The sequence below is a fragment of the Dipteris shenzhenensis genome, chromosome 30 (assembly GCF_047967505.1).
Source record: "Dipteris shenzhenensis isolate YYH24624 ecotype China chromosome 30, Dip_SZ_1.0, whole genome shotgun sequence".
NCBI lineage: Eukaryota > Viridiplantae > Streptophyta > Polypodiopsida > Gleicheniales > Dipteridaceae > Dipteris > Dipteris shenzhenensis.
In genome coordinates, this window is record NC_141625.1 from 43,681,186 (window position 1) to 43,696,966 (window position 15,781).

Sequence of the window (15,781 nt, forward strand, 5' to 3'; positions counted from 1 at the left end):
CATTGAGCTAGCCAAGGCATATTGACTGTGTATAACTGTACAATTTCAAGCTGCAAAGACAGATTTTACAAATACAATTTGCAAAAGATATTTAAAAAACTTCTCCAAGGAGTTTATTTGAGCTCTGCGCATCCATTTTTAATGTGCATTTGTTTCTGATTCCATAGAAAAATTGAGCATATTACCTTCAGGCACCGCATTCGACTGTGCCTTTGTGATCTGCCCTTTGTTGCTGTAGAAGAACCTGCTGAATTGAACTAATAAAACTTGTCTACGATCCATATGTAAACTACCAAGTGAATTCCTCAGAAAAAATATTACAGCAAAGAACTCATTCAGACGCCGTCAAAGAGATAGCCAAGGCCGAGTGTGTACATCTGTGAATCTGCATGCATAGATTTCCATAATTAATTCCTAATAAGGAACAGGCTCCTATACATTAAAAACTGTGTCTACAGTCTCCAAGCAAACCTGATGAGAATTGAATTCTGCTCCTAGTTTGCATCGAGTTTTCCAAATGTTTGCTCATGTGCTCTCTTCACGATTCCGCCAGCATCTCCAAAGAGCACTTAGCTGGGTGATTGAACCACAGATACATTTTTGAGAGCTAGAACTTTCAAATTACTTATATTTCAGCTCAAGCCAATGCTATTGTTGCATGATCTTTGGAGAGCTGACATCCTGTAAGGCAGAAAATATTGCTGTGTTGGTCTTCAGATTCAAAATGTTTCCTAGCTCATTGTTGAATACGATGAGCGTAGAAACATATTTCAGCACCATTCTTCAGATTCTACAGCTTAGCAGCTTATTGAAGATATTAGAAGTTTTGAAGCCTTATCATGTGAGCAAACATGGAGCTCAATCCCTTGGTTCAGCTGCTTTTGCACTCCTTGGGAGCTGCCCTGCCCTGTGTGTATGTTTTATCTAGGCTACTCTCTATATAAATGGAGCTGCTTTTGCACTCCTTGGGAGCTGCCCTGCGCCCTCCCTAAGCTGATGTACTAGATGGCTTTCATGTTGTCCCATAGACCTCTTGGTCTCCCGTGGACGTTAATAGACTTTCTTTCTTTCTTTCTTATTCATTAGCGCGGTGATAGAAGAGACACGCTTGGCCTGCTACCTTCTTCAACACTATCAGTGTGTCCCCGTATTCTTCTGGTCTCCATAGCAAAGTATTCTTCTTCTGATATGTATTCACCATAAGGATACTTACGTGTGTCAGTTGCCACCTGTTCTAGAGGTGGGGAGACAGCCCAACGACAGGCATCCAGAATGGTTACAACAGCCTGGGAAGAAAATGAGACTAATTTAAAAAGTGCACACCAGAGACCATACAAATAAACTTTAAACAACAGACAATGTATGTTGATTATGGAGGGATATTTAGATTACCTTCATTGATGGCCGGTCCTCTGAATTGAAAGATGCACAATCAATGGCTAGCCTCACTATATCTTGATAAACCTGCTCTGGATATCCCTCACCAAGCCGTGGATCAACAATGCTCTTTAGTCCTACGGTGTTCAATTTCAATTTGGCCTGCAGCATGAAACTGTCAGTGACTTTTTCATGTTGAGAGAAAACGATTTGTCTATAGACCTCTTTACAAATTGTCATTTGGAAACATAGCCAAATGTACACATGATCCATAGGTTAAGTATGCTCCATGTTTAGTAGCTAGTCCTTGCTACGTGTGTGAGATATTACAGTTTTCGACCTTGTGATTGTCATGAGATTGAAACTGCGTGCTGTGTTGTGTTTTCAAAGGATGAGTATGGTCATGTTCTTGGATTCATCCATCTATCTACACACTTTTTTTTTTTTGGGTGAAAGCTTTGAAGGCTTTATATTACAAGATAGCTATAAGATAGCTATCCTAGAAAAACTGGTAAGCCAAAAGATTACATCACGAGAAAATCTCTGTGTAGGACAAATATACATCATGATCTATGTAGTGAGTTTGTGGACAATCGAAAAGCGATTGCTGCAAAGAACGACGGAATATGTGACAACATATTTACAGAATATGTACACTTGAGAACCAAAAGTATCAAGTCTGCATTTCAATCTCAGAATCCGGCCCCCAACCCTGAGATGATACTAGTGTCTGTGGAGAAGACAAAGGACCCGTAATTTCCTCTTCAGGGAAGAGGGTGCGACTTGCTGTCACAGCAGCCCATGTAATTCCAATTCCTGAATTTTCTTGGGGATAATGACCATTTGAAGATGAACCATTCCATGTACAAGGAGGGAGAGGTCTCCGTGCTGTCACAATTTTTCTTGGACTCTGCCAAGCTTCCTGCAAAGTCTTTTCCTTTACTTTCGATTGAGAAGTAGAAGGCATCAAAGAGGAGGCATTTCCATTCAAAACAATCTGAGCCTTTCCCTTATCTTAGGTTGCGATAGCAGGCTTGCTTGATTTATTTTCAACCAAAGAAGAGGCAAGAGAATCCTTAGAATGCATTTGAGCAGGCATAGCATCTGCATGCATTTTGTGTAAAACCAGAGGACATTGCAAAGCCATGTGTCCAAACTTCTTGCATTCAAAGCAAGCACCTGCAAATAATCCCCATTTAAGCTTATAGAAAGCACTTCCCATAGCAACATTGTTGACAGTAACAACATAGGATTCTGGAGTGGGATTATCTGTATCCCACAAAATACAAACTATTAGAGTTGCCATTTGGTCTTGGTGGACACCATAGTTGCATCGGTACCATACGAATGGTTTTTCCGTACGTCAGTACGTACGGCCTTCCGTATAGCCATCTGTACGTACTTTTTAGGAGGGAGGGAAATCAAGATCCGTACCTTGTAAACCTGATTTGACGTCTTATTTTCTATTCTGTACGTCATTTGTGAAGGTTCCCGAGTCTCGACAATGGCCGTACACTCGTGACCCGACTCTCCCGCCTATAAACCGACCTTGCTGCCTCAAGAGCCTATATAGGCAGCCCTTTGTCCTCTTCTTCAGCATGCAGTCCCGACTCCCCTCAGTCCTTCACTTTTAATCTCCAGCCCATTCAAGTCATTGTACAGCCTCTACCTGCTTTGGAGGTCAGTGGTCACTGTACAGTTGCAGCCTGTAGCCTGCCTCTACGCTCTACCTGCTCCAAATGTCAAGGTAATGGCTATGGCTCCTCTCTTTTCCTGTTTTGCAGCAAGTGCTCTCTCTTTAGTTGATGCTAGATAACAGGGCAGCCTACTTGCCCAATACCTTATTTGCCCTCTTTTGCAAATTTGCAGCTTGCAGATCTGCAAATGGGAAGACAAAAAGGACCAGAATGGGAATTTGTAGAGGCCTTAAAGCCTTTGGGGAAGGGCCAATACACTTATAAATGTAAATATTTCCCTCATTCGTGGGATGGAGGACCGACCCGTATAAGGGCACATTTTCTTGGGCTTGGGGGTTTAGAAGTATACCGCTCCTCCCGAAAATGTGAAAGATACTTGTTGAAGATTGTAGGCAAAGGCGGCTTTGAAAATGGCTACAAAACAGCTTGATGAAGATGTGGTTGATTTGGAGGATGCCTCGGTGAGTGATACTGTAAGTAAAAATGCATCTGCCAGTGCATATGAGCCAAAGCAAAAGAAACAGAAGATGTCAAAGGGAGCCTTGGCCAAGCCATGGGAGTCACATGCATGGAAGGATGCATACATTGCTCTCCGTCGTTTTTTCTTTGCAGAGGATTTTCCTCATCGGAAGGTGAGGAGCCCTTATTTTTTAGAGATGGTTCGTGCCATTGGCCAAGTTGGGCCTACGTTCAAGCCTCCATCCCACAATGTTTTGCTCACAAGGGAGCTAACTATTGAAGCAGTATGTATAGATCAAGAGATGCTACAGTTCAGGGATAAGAGGAAAAAATATGGTTGCAACATAACTTGTGATGGCTGGTCTGACACTCGGCGCCGGCCTATAATCAATATCATGGTCTCATGCATATTTGGCTCAGCCTTCTTGAAGTCTGTGGACACAAGTGGGAAGTATAAGTCAAGGGAGTACATCTTTGGGATACTGAAAGATCCCATTCTTGACGTTGGGGCTGAAATCGTGGTGTAGGTGTGTATGGACAATGCATCTAACTGTGTGCGGCCAGGAGAATTGGTGGAGGAAGAGTGGCCTCACATTTTCTATACTAGATGCACATGCCATTGCCTTGACCTCTTGTTTGAGGACATTGGAAAGCTTGCATGGGTGAAGCTAGTGTTGGTACATGCTCACATGATTGTGACATTTGTTACCCAGAAACACACTGTTTTAGCAATGTATATAAATATTCAGCAAGAAGGAATTGGTGAAACCAGCACAAACACGGTTTGATTACATGTTTATCATGTTAGCAAACTTGTTGGATGAGAGGGTATACAATGGATTGCGCCGCATGGTTGTCAGTGATGAGTATTGCATGAAGAAGGTGTCACGCACTGTGAAAGCACAACAAGTGTCTTCTATTATATTGGGTGCTTCATTTTGGCAAGATGCAAGACTCATTGTGAAGCTTTGTGCACCTATTTTGAAGATCCTTCGCTTGGCTAATAGGGAAGGGGCTACCATGGGACTTGTATATGAGCTCACTGATCGGATGGTCGAGAAGATAGCAACTTTTGATGGGATTGCCTCCTCAAAGCTGGCTGATGTTAGAGCCTTGTGTGTTGACACATGCGAGCTCGGATTTGACACTTCTTGAATTTGCGAAGATCATTTTGATGGATGATATGAACCGCATAAGCACAAGAATCCTGTTCAGAGGAGGTGAGCTGCCTATAAGAGCTGATTACATCCATTTGTTGCTTGTGAGATTGAGCCCATTTCAGCTTAAGCCTGAGGTTTCCCATGTAACTCCGTCCATAATCTTGAATAACAGCCTGCAAACGATGGGCAAGACTGATCCAAGCAAAATCCATGTCCTCCTGAGCATGTAAGAGGAGGGGACGGACAGCCACTCTCACCATGTTCTGAAATTGTTGATGAAGCAAATAAGCACTATTAACATGGAGTAGGCGACGACCAAAAAAAGGCATATCATCTGTCAAATGTGCTATAGATAATGTCATGCATACTGGAAAGTGATTAGATAGCAAGAGGGAATGATCAACCCATAGTGCACATGTGAAACTAGCATACTGCTGAGCATGCAACAAATACCATCTGTCAAGGTGGGATATGATGCATTCTCCATTGCATGCGGCTGTTTTTGTTCTCCATCCTATTTGGAGAGGAAAAATTCTAGATGGTGACAAGGAGGTGCACGATGGGTGGATGGATGTCATCGAGCGGTACACCAAGTATGATGTTGACAACCAGGGCACCTTATGTGATGAGTTGGATATTTATAAATCCATGTCAGACACATTTGCTCGTGTGATTGCAAAGGATGAGAAGAGAATGCACCAAGGGGTGAAATGGTGGGAGACATTTGAGGCTCACATACAAATTTGCAGCGGTTAGCCCTTCGAGTGCTCTCACAAAGTACATGTGCTTCTCCTTGTGAGAGGAATTGGAGCACATTCTTTCTTATCCGTACTAAAAGAAGGAATAGGCTGCTTCCAAAGAATACCGAGAAATTAGTATACATCCATACTAATTTGCGTCTCATCTCCAAAATCAAGGAAAGGGGATTGAGAAGATAGAAGTGACTCTGGAAATGATCAACAAGGAGAAGGATGACGATAGGCTGCTCGCTTTGCAAGCAGATATAGAGGGAGAAGAGATTGCAGCCCCTATTGTTACACTTACAGGAAGGATGGATGTTGCTGCAACTTCAAGCAGCTCTAGTCTTTTGGAGTCCCATGGCGAGGCAGATGAGGATTATTGTGATGAGGAGGACGAGGAGGAGGAGGAGGAGGGTGCGGGCATTGATGCAGATGATAATAAGGATGAGGATGAGCAAGAGGATGAGGATGATGATGCAGCTTGAGGCTTGAGCCTCATTGGTTGTGAATTGTCATGCATTTCAGGCTTTATTTCCGGGCTGTGGCAGCCTTTTCTTTATGATGTTTTGCCATTTCAATCTCACGATAGTCACTCATAAGATTGAAAACCATAAACTCCATCACGCATAGCAGGGACTAGCTACTATGACATCCCCACTGACGTCATCAGCGCCCAACAGTGGGGGTAGACCATAGTATAAAAGTATGCTCTCACACATACAAATCCACACACCCACACATACTTGGGCATCCATTTATACAAAGTCTTCGTACCGAGTTTCTATCGGCACTCCGGAGGTGAAGGGCAAATTCAGCCATGACCAAGGCTAGCACTCAAGGAGAAGGCTAATCAAAAAGTAGTCCAAATCTCTTCATTCAAGCTGCAACTGCTTGTGAAGTCTAAACGTTTTCATTTTAGTCTCTCCCAAACGAGCATCTAAATCTAAATCTAGCTGATAGGGCAATGCACCATTTAAGATAGAAAGAATTATCGCAATACCAGCAGGCCGCAACTTGGACGAAAACTTCACAAGGTGAAATTTGCATGTCCACTAATACGACAGAAGCATATACCTAGATGAATCCAGGAACATTCCCAAACTCATCCTCTAAAAACACAACATAGTGCAATTTCAATCTCACGATAGTCATTCATAAGATTGAAAACCATAAACTCCATCACGCATAGCAGGGACTAGCTACTATGACATGATGTTTTGGTGTAGTATTGATGATTGATCTATGATCTATGATTCCATCATTTGACACTATGTATCAAAATCTAGAATCCAGATGACTACGGTCTCTCAGGCTGGAGTCTTTCATAAATGATGAATCACGACTCATGAGTGATGACTTTAAAATTAATACAAGTTTCAAGTTTCAAGCTGAAAGTTTAATACCTCTATGTCAATTTAATATGTACAAATTACAATGATCAATCTATATTTTTGTTGATTTTTTGGGGGTAAATTTAGGGTCACGTATGTTTCAGCCCCAGGGACTGAACCATACTCTAATCATACTTCCATACTCGTATGACGTATGCGTACAGTAACGTATGGAAAAAACTATGGTGGACACACCACCTTATCCAAAGAAGCTGCAATCTTTGGCAACAGAGAAGCAAGGCATTGAGGGAAGTCCACTACTTCCACCCACACCGGACAGCGATGTCTGATCAAAGCTTGATAATCCTTGGTAGGCGACCATGGGAACATGAACCATTTGCTGTCCATAAAAAAGAGGAGAGTGTTCCAAGAGCATCTGATTATGCTGTTCATCCACCATAATAACTTCAAAGAAGCCCCTGGCAGCATAATGCACTTTGCGTACAAAACAACCACCTAAAGTGTGTGTCAACCAATTACCCACATCAGCTGCAATTGGCATACGGCCAAGAAAGAAAATAATCACTGCGTGCTTGGTATATTCACGCACCGGATCCACAATATCATCAACCTCCACCATTATCCCAACGGTGGGAGCAGAATCTTTCCATTCCTTGCGAGTATCTTCAAATCCCTCATGCATCACTTCAAATACCAATTGGGCCTCACGAGAGGCATGCACAGGATCATCCTGACCCGAGTCCTGCCTTTGCTTCTTGTGCAAATAAATCTTCATTGAATCCATGTACAACAGAAAAATTGAAGGCAAATTACAGCAAAGGAGAAAAAGTAGAGAAAATAGGAAAAGAGGGAGCAGAAGAGATCATTGACAGGTGAAAAGGATTAGAAGAACAAAAAAGAACAGCAAAAGCAAAAGCTTATGCACAGGAAAGGGAAAGGAGAGGACAAAAAAGGCGAGCAATTGACAGAGGCACTTGTGCAAAAGGGGAGAGGACGAGGAGAGAGAGGCAACCGGTAGCAAAAGTGGCGACCAAGAGCAAAAAACACTAGCAGACAGCCGGTCAAAGTCCGAACCTGTATGGAGACTGCAGGAGGTCCAGAAGCCTGTACAGAAGGGCCATACAGCCTGCATGGATGGCCGTAGAGGTGGTACCGAAGGCTGCAGGTAGAGGTAGAAATGCTGCGGGGAAAGCCGGGGGCTGCAGACGGACCCAAGGTAGGAGTACGGGACCCCTAGATGAGGCTGCAGCAGCCGGTGGACACCATGGAGCTCCTCTACCACACACACACACACATTTTGTGTGGGTAAAAAACCATCTCATTAATAAGAATGCACATTAATAGCTGTCCCAAGGAACAAGTACTACTCATAAACTAGAAAAACGGATAGAACACTTCCAGCTAAGCCAAAGGAAGGTCTCCAAGAGAGATCGATGCCAGCATGAACAAAAGAAATGGAAGACATCAATGAAGCAATGCCGGTACAGTCGAATGTTACCGGTATTATATACACACATTTTGTGTGGGTAAAAAACCATCTCATTAATAAGAATGCACATTAATAGCTGTCCCAAGGAACAAGTACTACTCATAAACTAGAAAAACGGATAGAACACTTCCAACTAGGCCAAAGGAAGGTCTCCAAGAGAGATCGATGCCAGCATGAACAAAAGAAATGTAAGACATCAATGAAGCAATGCCGGTACAGTCGAATGTTACCGGTATTATATAATGACCATAGAGCCCAAAAATGACACCAGGAAAAGAAATGAGCAAAGTCTGGTCGAGAGGCATATCAGGAACTGTTTGCCAAAAGTAATCTAGAAACGAGCATAAAGATCCATTCTCAGCCTGAAAAGAAAATTTCGCGTAGTAGGACAGGTTCAAAGAGATGAAGCACAATATCCCTCAAGTGTCAATAATTGGGGAAGATCGAGGAAGCGATACGTTGGGCAACCAATAAAGATCCCACCATAGCTAGGTCCATACGTGCATGGTTGGCTGAACCATACGCGTATGAAATATTTATCACAAAGCATATGGTTCATACTTGGCTTTTTTTTTGGGGGGGGGGGGGTGGGGGAAATGAGGTTCCCAGAACTTTATGAAGGATGAGTGAGATCTTGGGGCTGGAGAGAGAAAAACTCTGAAAAAGTGATGCAGGATGGAGAAAGAAAGCCTTAGAATGGAGATGGTTGGGAGAGAGAGTGCTGATGCTGCTCCGAAGCAGCGGAAAGAGGAAGAGGTGCTCCTGCTGCTGCTCCAGAGGTGAAGAGAGAGGAAGATATCTGCAGGGAGAGAGAAACCTGAACTGTAGAGAGAAAAAGTGCTACTGTAGAGAGGGACGTTGGCTGCACCAAGATGGGGGCACCTGAGCCATAATCTCCTCTCGCTGTGTTACACTAACTCTGTATGGGGGCCTATTGGGTGGCTCACTGCTAAGAATGAGTTCTATGCCATGATCTTCTGGTCTCTCAGGGGGTAACTCGCCTAGCAAAGCGTCAGAAAAGCAATCTTTAAAATTTTCAAGAAACTGAAATTAATTTAGATCTGCCTCACTTATTTCAGCATGCATTTCCACATCTCTCTTTTACAAAAACCATGTAAGCTGAAACTGCAGACTTTATTTCTTTTCCAACAGAACTATTTGATACAATGGGAATAGTTTCCCCTCTCTCCCTACCAACCACACGATGTAATTTGCCCCTATGTACAAATAAACTCCAACACTCTTTCAGGAAGAGTCAACTTCACTACCTTGTGGTGGAACCAAGGCATACCCAAGACTACATCATGATGTTTCAATGAAGAAATGAAGAAGTCTTCTGCAATTCTTGTGTCTTTGGGTTTGAAACATGACCCAGTATATCAGGGATTCCTCTTGCCATTGGCTTGTGCGGTCCCTGTGGCTTCTCTGCCTCTTTTCCCTTCGGAGTTGAAGGCTTTTTTGGGCACTAGGCAGCCACATGCCCCTCTTTGCCGCATCTGAAGCATTTACCATCTTTCTTGAACATTTCAATTTGTTAAGGGGTAAACTGTGGTGTTTCCTTATAGGGCCTTGGTACCTGGTTTCCCCTCTTCTGAGGTTGAAATCCCCTCTTCTGAGACTTGGGAAACTCTCTTATTTCAAACTTGGGGGCCATTGGCTTTTAATCCCCGGTATCCCTGCCTGTAGTGAAGGCACACTAGTAGGATCTTGCATGTACACGAGACTAGCCACATTGGCTGAATGCATAAGATCTGAAATTTCTTTAATATCCTTGGTGTTCACTTGGGTCGTCTGAGTCTGTATCTTTGGAGTGAGTCCTACCCAGTACTTCCTGAGCTGAGTCTTGTCAGAGATTTTCTTGAAAGGTGAAACTTTATCTTGTGCTTCCATATGTTTACTCTCCCAACCACGGAGGACATGATCCCGAAACTGTTTGGGAATAAACTGTTTATAGAAAGCTTTCATGAAGTCCTGAACCTGGGGGCTACATAATTAGCTGTTTTAGCTATCCACCTTGCAGGTACAGACAAGTGCAATCCACCCATACGAAGCTTCGAGGACTCACTAAAATTTTCCAGGCTAAAGGCAGCATCAAACTGCCTTATGAACTGCATTGCCTTTTCAGCTTGGCCATACTGGCCATTGTAAGTGGCAAATCTCACTGACTTCCCACCATCTTTGAATTCTTTAGTCTCTGCCTTTTTGCTGGACTTCTTCTTCTTCTTATGCTTTGGCTCTAAAGATCCAGAAGAAGAAGATGATGTTGAGGATGAAGAGGTAGAGCTAGAAGACGATGAATTGGATGAACTGTGATGATGCTTCACCTTTTTCTTCTTGGAAAGAAGACCTGCTCTTTTCCTCTTTTGTTGTCCTTATGGCGAGACTTCTTACTCTTTCACAATGTATCATTTGTGGAAAGAGGAGTAGGACTCAAAGATCTCTTTTTGCCCATCACTTCCTGATTTGCTCCAAAGGAAAGCTTCTCTGGCTTTTCCTCAAAGAGAGGTTGTACCATCCTACGAAACAAGGGGTCGCTTGTTGCCTCTCCCAACTGAGTAATCAGCTCTTTGTAGGTATTCTCTTTATTTATCTGTATAGCCTCCGCCCGCTGTACCTGATCAGACTTTGCCATTCCCTCATGGGATGATTGGGCATGCTGCTGTGAAGCCATTATTGCAACCAAAATATGAGAATTGCAACTCTCTCACACCACCATGTATGCAACTGATGCACTCTGCCTTTTCTTTCCTGAGAGGAATACCTCAACAAGAGGTGTATTGCATTTACAACTCGTGCTACTGCCGGGTTGTCAACTCAAAGCATAAACCCACAAAGTTGCTAAAGCATCGACAACTGTGTTGTCTCTTTCCTGGCTGCTGCAAAAAGCACTCAGAATGCATTTGTTTTCCATACTCTGTGCACAGCACAAAGCAGAGATTCTACTGATTTTTCTGCTGTTTTTCTGACAGGAAAAGTTTGACAGATAGGCGGAAACTGATGGCAGAAATTCTCTCTGCAAATTTTTTTTTGATAGTAACCGACTGGTTACACTAACCAGACTAGCTGGCTCTGGTCTGGTTAGTCTGTGACTAGACCTCTAACCAGATTAACTGGATTCTGAAGTAACTGACCCAGACTGGAATCTGGTTAACTGAATCAGTCTGGTCTGTTTGAAGGTCAACTGGGACTAGAGAATCTGTCCATAGTCTGGTTGACTTAACTAGTTCCACTAACCAGATAGTTAGGGTAACTAAACCTTGGACGATGTTAACCAAACCATGGTTAACTAACTGCAATTTACTTGACCTAGAGTTACCCTAATCACAGTCAGCCACCTCAACTGACACATCAGCAAGCTGCCAACTCACCATATTCCCTGCCACTTGCCATATCAGATCACACGTGTCACTGCCAGGTCACCCACACGTGTGCCACGTCAGCTTTCACACGTGTTGCAATGTGTAAACCTGTCTGTTCTGCCACGTGTACGCTACTGAATCAGTCTGGTCTATTTGAAGGTCAACTGGGACTAGAGAATCTGTCCATAGTCTGGTTGACTTAACTAGTTCCACTAACCAGATAGTTAGGGTAACTAAACCTTGGACGATGTTAACCAAACCATGGTTAACTAACTGCAATTTACTTGACCTAGAGTTACCCTAATCACAGTCAGCCACCTCAACTGACACATCAGCAAGTTGCCAACTCACCATATTCCCTGCCACTTGCCATATCAGATCACACGTGTCACTGCCAGGTCACCCACACGTGTGCCACGTCAGCTTTCACACGTGTTGCAATGTGTAAACCTGTCTGTTCTGCCACGTGTACGCTTGTGCCACTTCAGCAAAATCCACGACAACCTAAGGTTTAGACCTTGGTTGGCTGGCCGGCGCCGCGCCTTCCAGAGACCTTTCTGCGTGCGCCTGCATCATGCCATATCCACGCCATCAGATCATTCAGCGTCGAAAGATCCCTTCCAGGTTTTTCATAGTCTCATAGACCCATCGGTCTTCCGAAGACACTAATAAACTTTCTTTGTTTCTTTCTTTCTCCTTGGAGCAAAAGGAGATTTGAAGTATCCAAATGCTTCTGAGCCCATCAATTGAGTCATTGCATCTGAAAAGCGAGGAGCAATTCTCATGCATGTCGCCTCAAGGGTCCCCTTGGGTTTAGGCGCAAAAACCTTCGCGGACCGGATAGGATATAGGTCACGTTCTTTGCGTGCAAAAGAAGAATGGTAAGAAGGGAAACCTCCCCCTTGATAGTCAAGGAGAAGAAGGAAAAATTCGAGAAGCAGGGGGGGTTGGCCAAAGAAGCTTCCTAAGCATGTCTTTTCAAGAAACGTTAGGTCCATCTCAAATATGTAACGTTACAGTCTTTCTGAACGATGGCCTACATGCAGATTTAATAGCATGGCTTAGAATGCATGCACTTATTGGATTTCTAGTTGGTCCAAGGCCTCGAGTTGCAACTCTAGAGTCAAGGGTGAGGAATATTTACATTAGAAAGGGTTTGGTCACAAATTTAAGATTGCCGAGGAAAGGTTACGATGTCTTCTTGTTTGAGAAAGAAGAATGGCAACAAAAGCCACGGTTGTGGACCATAAGAAACAAACTTATTTAGAGTTTTTGTTTCTTGATTTTCTACAACAAGGCAAGATCGACGTTGGCCCAGTCTGGGTGGAATTAAAGAAACAATTTATGAACCCATGCTAGATAGTTGGTATTGTGGGTGATTCCATGGTAATACTGATGTTGCTAGTGTTGTTGGTGTAATATTTGATTATTGTATGTTGAGCACAATTACATTGGGATCGATTGATTTGGTGATTCATTCAATTGATTGATACAAATGTGAATGTGTCTTGAATACAAGTGATGGAATTTATGATGAGGATTTGAGATGGTGCGAGGGTACCAACTGAGGTGTTGCATGGTGTATATCATGTGGCCCTAGGCCAGTAATACTTTTTCTTACGAGAGGACATAAACCATCTTTTGATAAATGAAGTCCCAAGAGGCTATGTAAAAAGCATCCCTTACTTCCGTGGAGGGAAGGATAATTTTGGTATGTTATTTTTGTCTGTGTATGCATTATTGAAATATCTCAAATACTCTAGATGAGGAACTGCGAGCCGGGGAAGGAAGATGATACCCACTTGGTGTCATCATCTTCTTTGATGTGCTTTTTTCCAATTTATACAGTGGTGCTTTGTGTGTGGGCGAATTCCATATTCTAGTTGTGTGTGTGTGTGTACATACGTACGTACCCCGCGCATCCTATGCCCTCTGGCTTCGATTCTGTCGCAAAAAAATGCACTTTTGTCACTAAGAACTTGGCCAAAACAGCTTGTTTTTGTTGGCAGCCGCCTTCTACATGGTTCTCTTGCTCGGGCGCCACTTTTGGAGAAGTTCTAGTGCTGCTCTGAACCCGGATGACCAGGTTTTGGAGGGTTTTTTGCTGAATTTGACCTGGTTTGGACCAGCCACTGCCTCCTACTGCAAGTTCAAGGCTGGGTGCCTCTTTTTGAGCATTTTGGGGAGCTACTTCTAAGCTGGGGAAGTAGCTGGGGGACCTCATTTTGGACCCATTTTCGACAAAAACCAGCTGAACCTGTTTTTTGTGGCATTTTTGAAGGCAACAATCATTCCTAGGCTGGGCGCCTATTTCTTGAGGTCTGGACAAGGTGTTTTTCAGGACTATTTTGCCGTTTTGAAGCGTTTCTACAACTCACGGGCCTACTTTGGGGCTTCTAGAGATCTTTCCTTGCTCTTAACTCATCTCTAAAGAGACTAGCATTCCTTTGTAGCCACATATTCCATAACCATGCACCCTGATGCTTAGTCCAATCCCCTCTAAATCTATTGGGCTTGTACCCCAAAAGAATGTAAGCATGACTGAATGGGAACGAGCAAACATGAGTTCAAACTGTGTCCCAAACGTGCAAAAAAAGCTCGCAATTCGTAAAGAGATGGGTCCCAACACATCCTAATAGCTTTTTTATTCAATCTGACTGCTCCTTTGAGTGATGCTTCTTCTAGAGGAAAACCCTTCCAGAGCACCAAAAACCAGATAGAATCTCTGCAACAGAAGGTCCCTGTTTTCCTTGAGAATCCCTTCCGACATATATAGGGTTTTCCCAAGCTTTCCACATTCCTTTCCACAGTTCTAACCCTTTGGTAGAGCATGCCTCTGATCCAAAAAAGGTTTAGAGTTCAAGGATGTGTTTCCAATACTTGCATCTGATAGGCTTAGCCTTTGACAGATTTCCTTTTAACTAGAAAATCTCCTATATTGTTTGGTTTTTGGAAAGTCCTCAAAATCCACTAACCCATAAATATGGCTGCATATTTTTCTATCTTAATTGTCCCTAGGCCCCCCACCTTTTTTGGCATAATGCAAAACTTCCAATGAAACTTGGCCATCTTCCTTTGCCTCCCCGTAAAAGGTATGAACGGGGGAGTTTATTTCATTAAAGCCGTTCTTTGATGGGAACCAATAGGAAACGATGTAAATGATGGATATGTCCAGGAAAAGGTTGAGCACAAAAATTCTCCTTGCCAATTAGGGTTGAAGGCCCTGCCAATCTTGCTTTTCACATCATTGATCACCCAGTCCCATCTATCTTTTAGAGAGCCTAGCAGTATGAAACTTCTCCTTCCTTTATTAGTTTGCATCCTTTTTTGGTAAGAAGAATTTGGGGCGACTTGCTTATCCCATGAATCTCAGTTTTACTGAGATTGATCGTTGACTCTATCACTATGCACAACGTCTCTAAGCATTCCAAGGTATTCCCTACTGAAAAATCATCAGCTAATTGCTGGCAAATAATTTGTATCGTGCCCTCTGACTGAATGCCCTTTATCTGCCCTCCATCTACTTTTTCCTAGTGCATCAACAGCTATGGCAAAAAGGAGTTATTATAGAGGACACCCTTGCCTGATGGACCTCTTAAGAGGGAAGGGAGGGGAGGTCTCGCGAGTCAACGCAAGGCTAGTTAGCGTTCGAATCGTGGGTCAATTGCTCTACAAAGTTCATGCGTTACAATAGTACAAATGGCTTTGCTAGTCGTGGGCTTGGCTATTGGGCTTGGTAGCCCGCAGAGCTACGTGCATTTGCTGTAAACTATTCTTGGGGGAAACTTCCAAGTTTTATGTGTGACATGGATTCCTGGATGGAAAAAGGAGAATAGCGATGTTGACTTGCGCTTAAAGCAGGAATTGGGGATAAACGCACAACAAAAGGAGCACTCTTTGACCAACGGGAAAAAAGGAGAAAGTCGCCTCTTTACATGTGAAAACTGAGCTGTCATTGGGAATAACAGCAGGTGTAAAGAAGGTCGAAATTAATACAGCTCAGAAAATTGCGATGGATAAGTGGCCACTAGTGTGGATTGACCTTGAAATGACAATTGCTCTTGATTCGAATTCAACTGTCCTTGGGGACCCCTGGGGTAGGTTCGCATCAAGCTTGTACTATCCTGGAGTGCGCTGAGGGTTCTTTG

General features: G+C 43.3%; 1 protein-coding gene across 1 annotated transcript in view; it reads right to left on the minus strand.

Moving 5' to 3' along the window:
- LOC147882173 (uncharacterized) overlaps positions 1 to 15,781 on the minus strand; it is a 76,599-nt gene continuing 60,818 nt past the window's right edge. The window contains exons 23-26 of the mRNA XM_087401527.1: positions 1,393 to 1,539; positions 1,121 to 1,286; positions 472 to 681; positions 1 to 385 (exon numbers count right to left, since the gene is read on the minus strand). Of these exons, the coding sequence (XP_087257653.1) occupies positions 638 to 681; positions 1,121 to 1,286; positions 1,393 to 1,539 (357 nt within the window). The 3' untranslated portion in view covers positions 1 to 385; positions 472 to 637. The remainder of the gene's footprint in view (positions 386 to 471; positions 682 to 1,120; positions 1,287 to 1,392; positions 1,540 to 15,781) is intronic.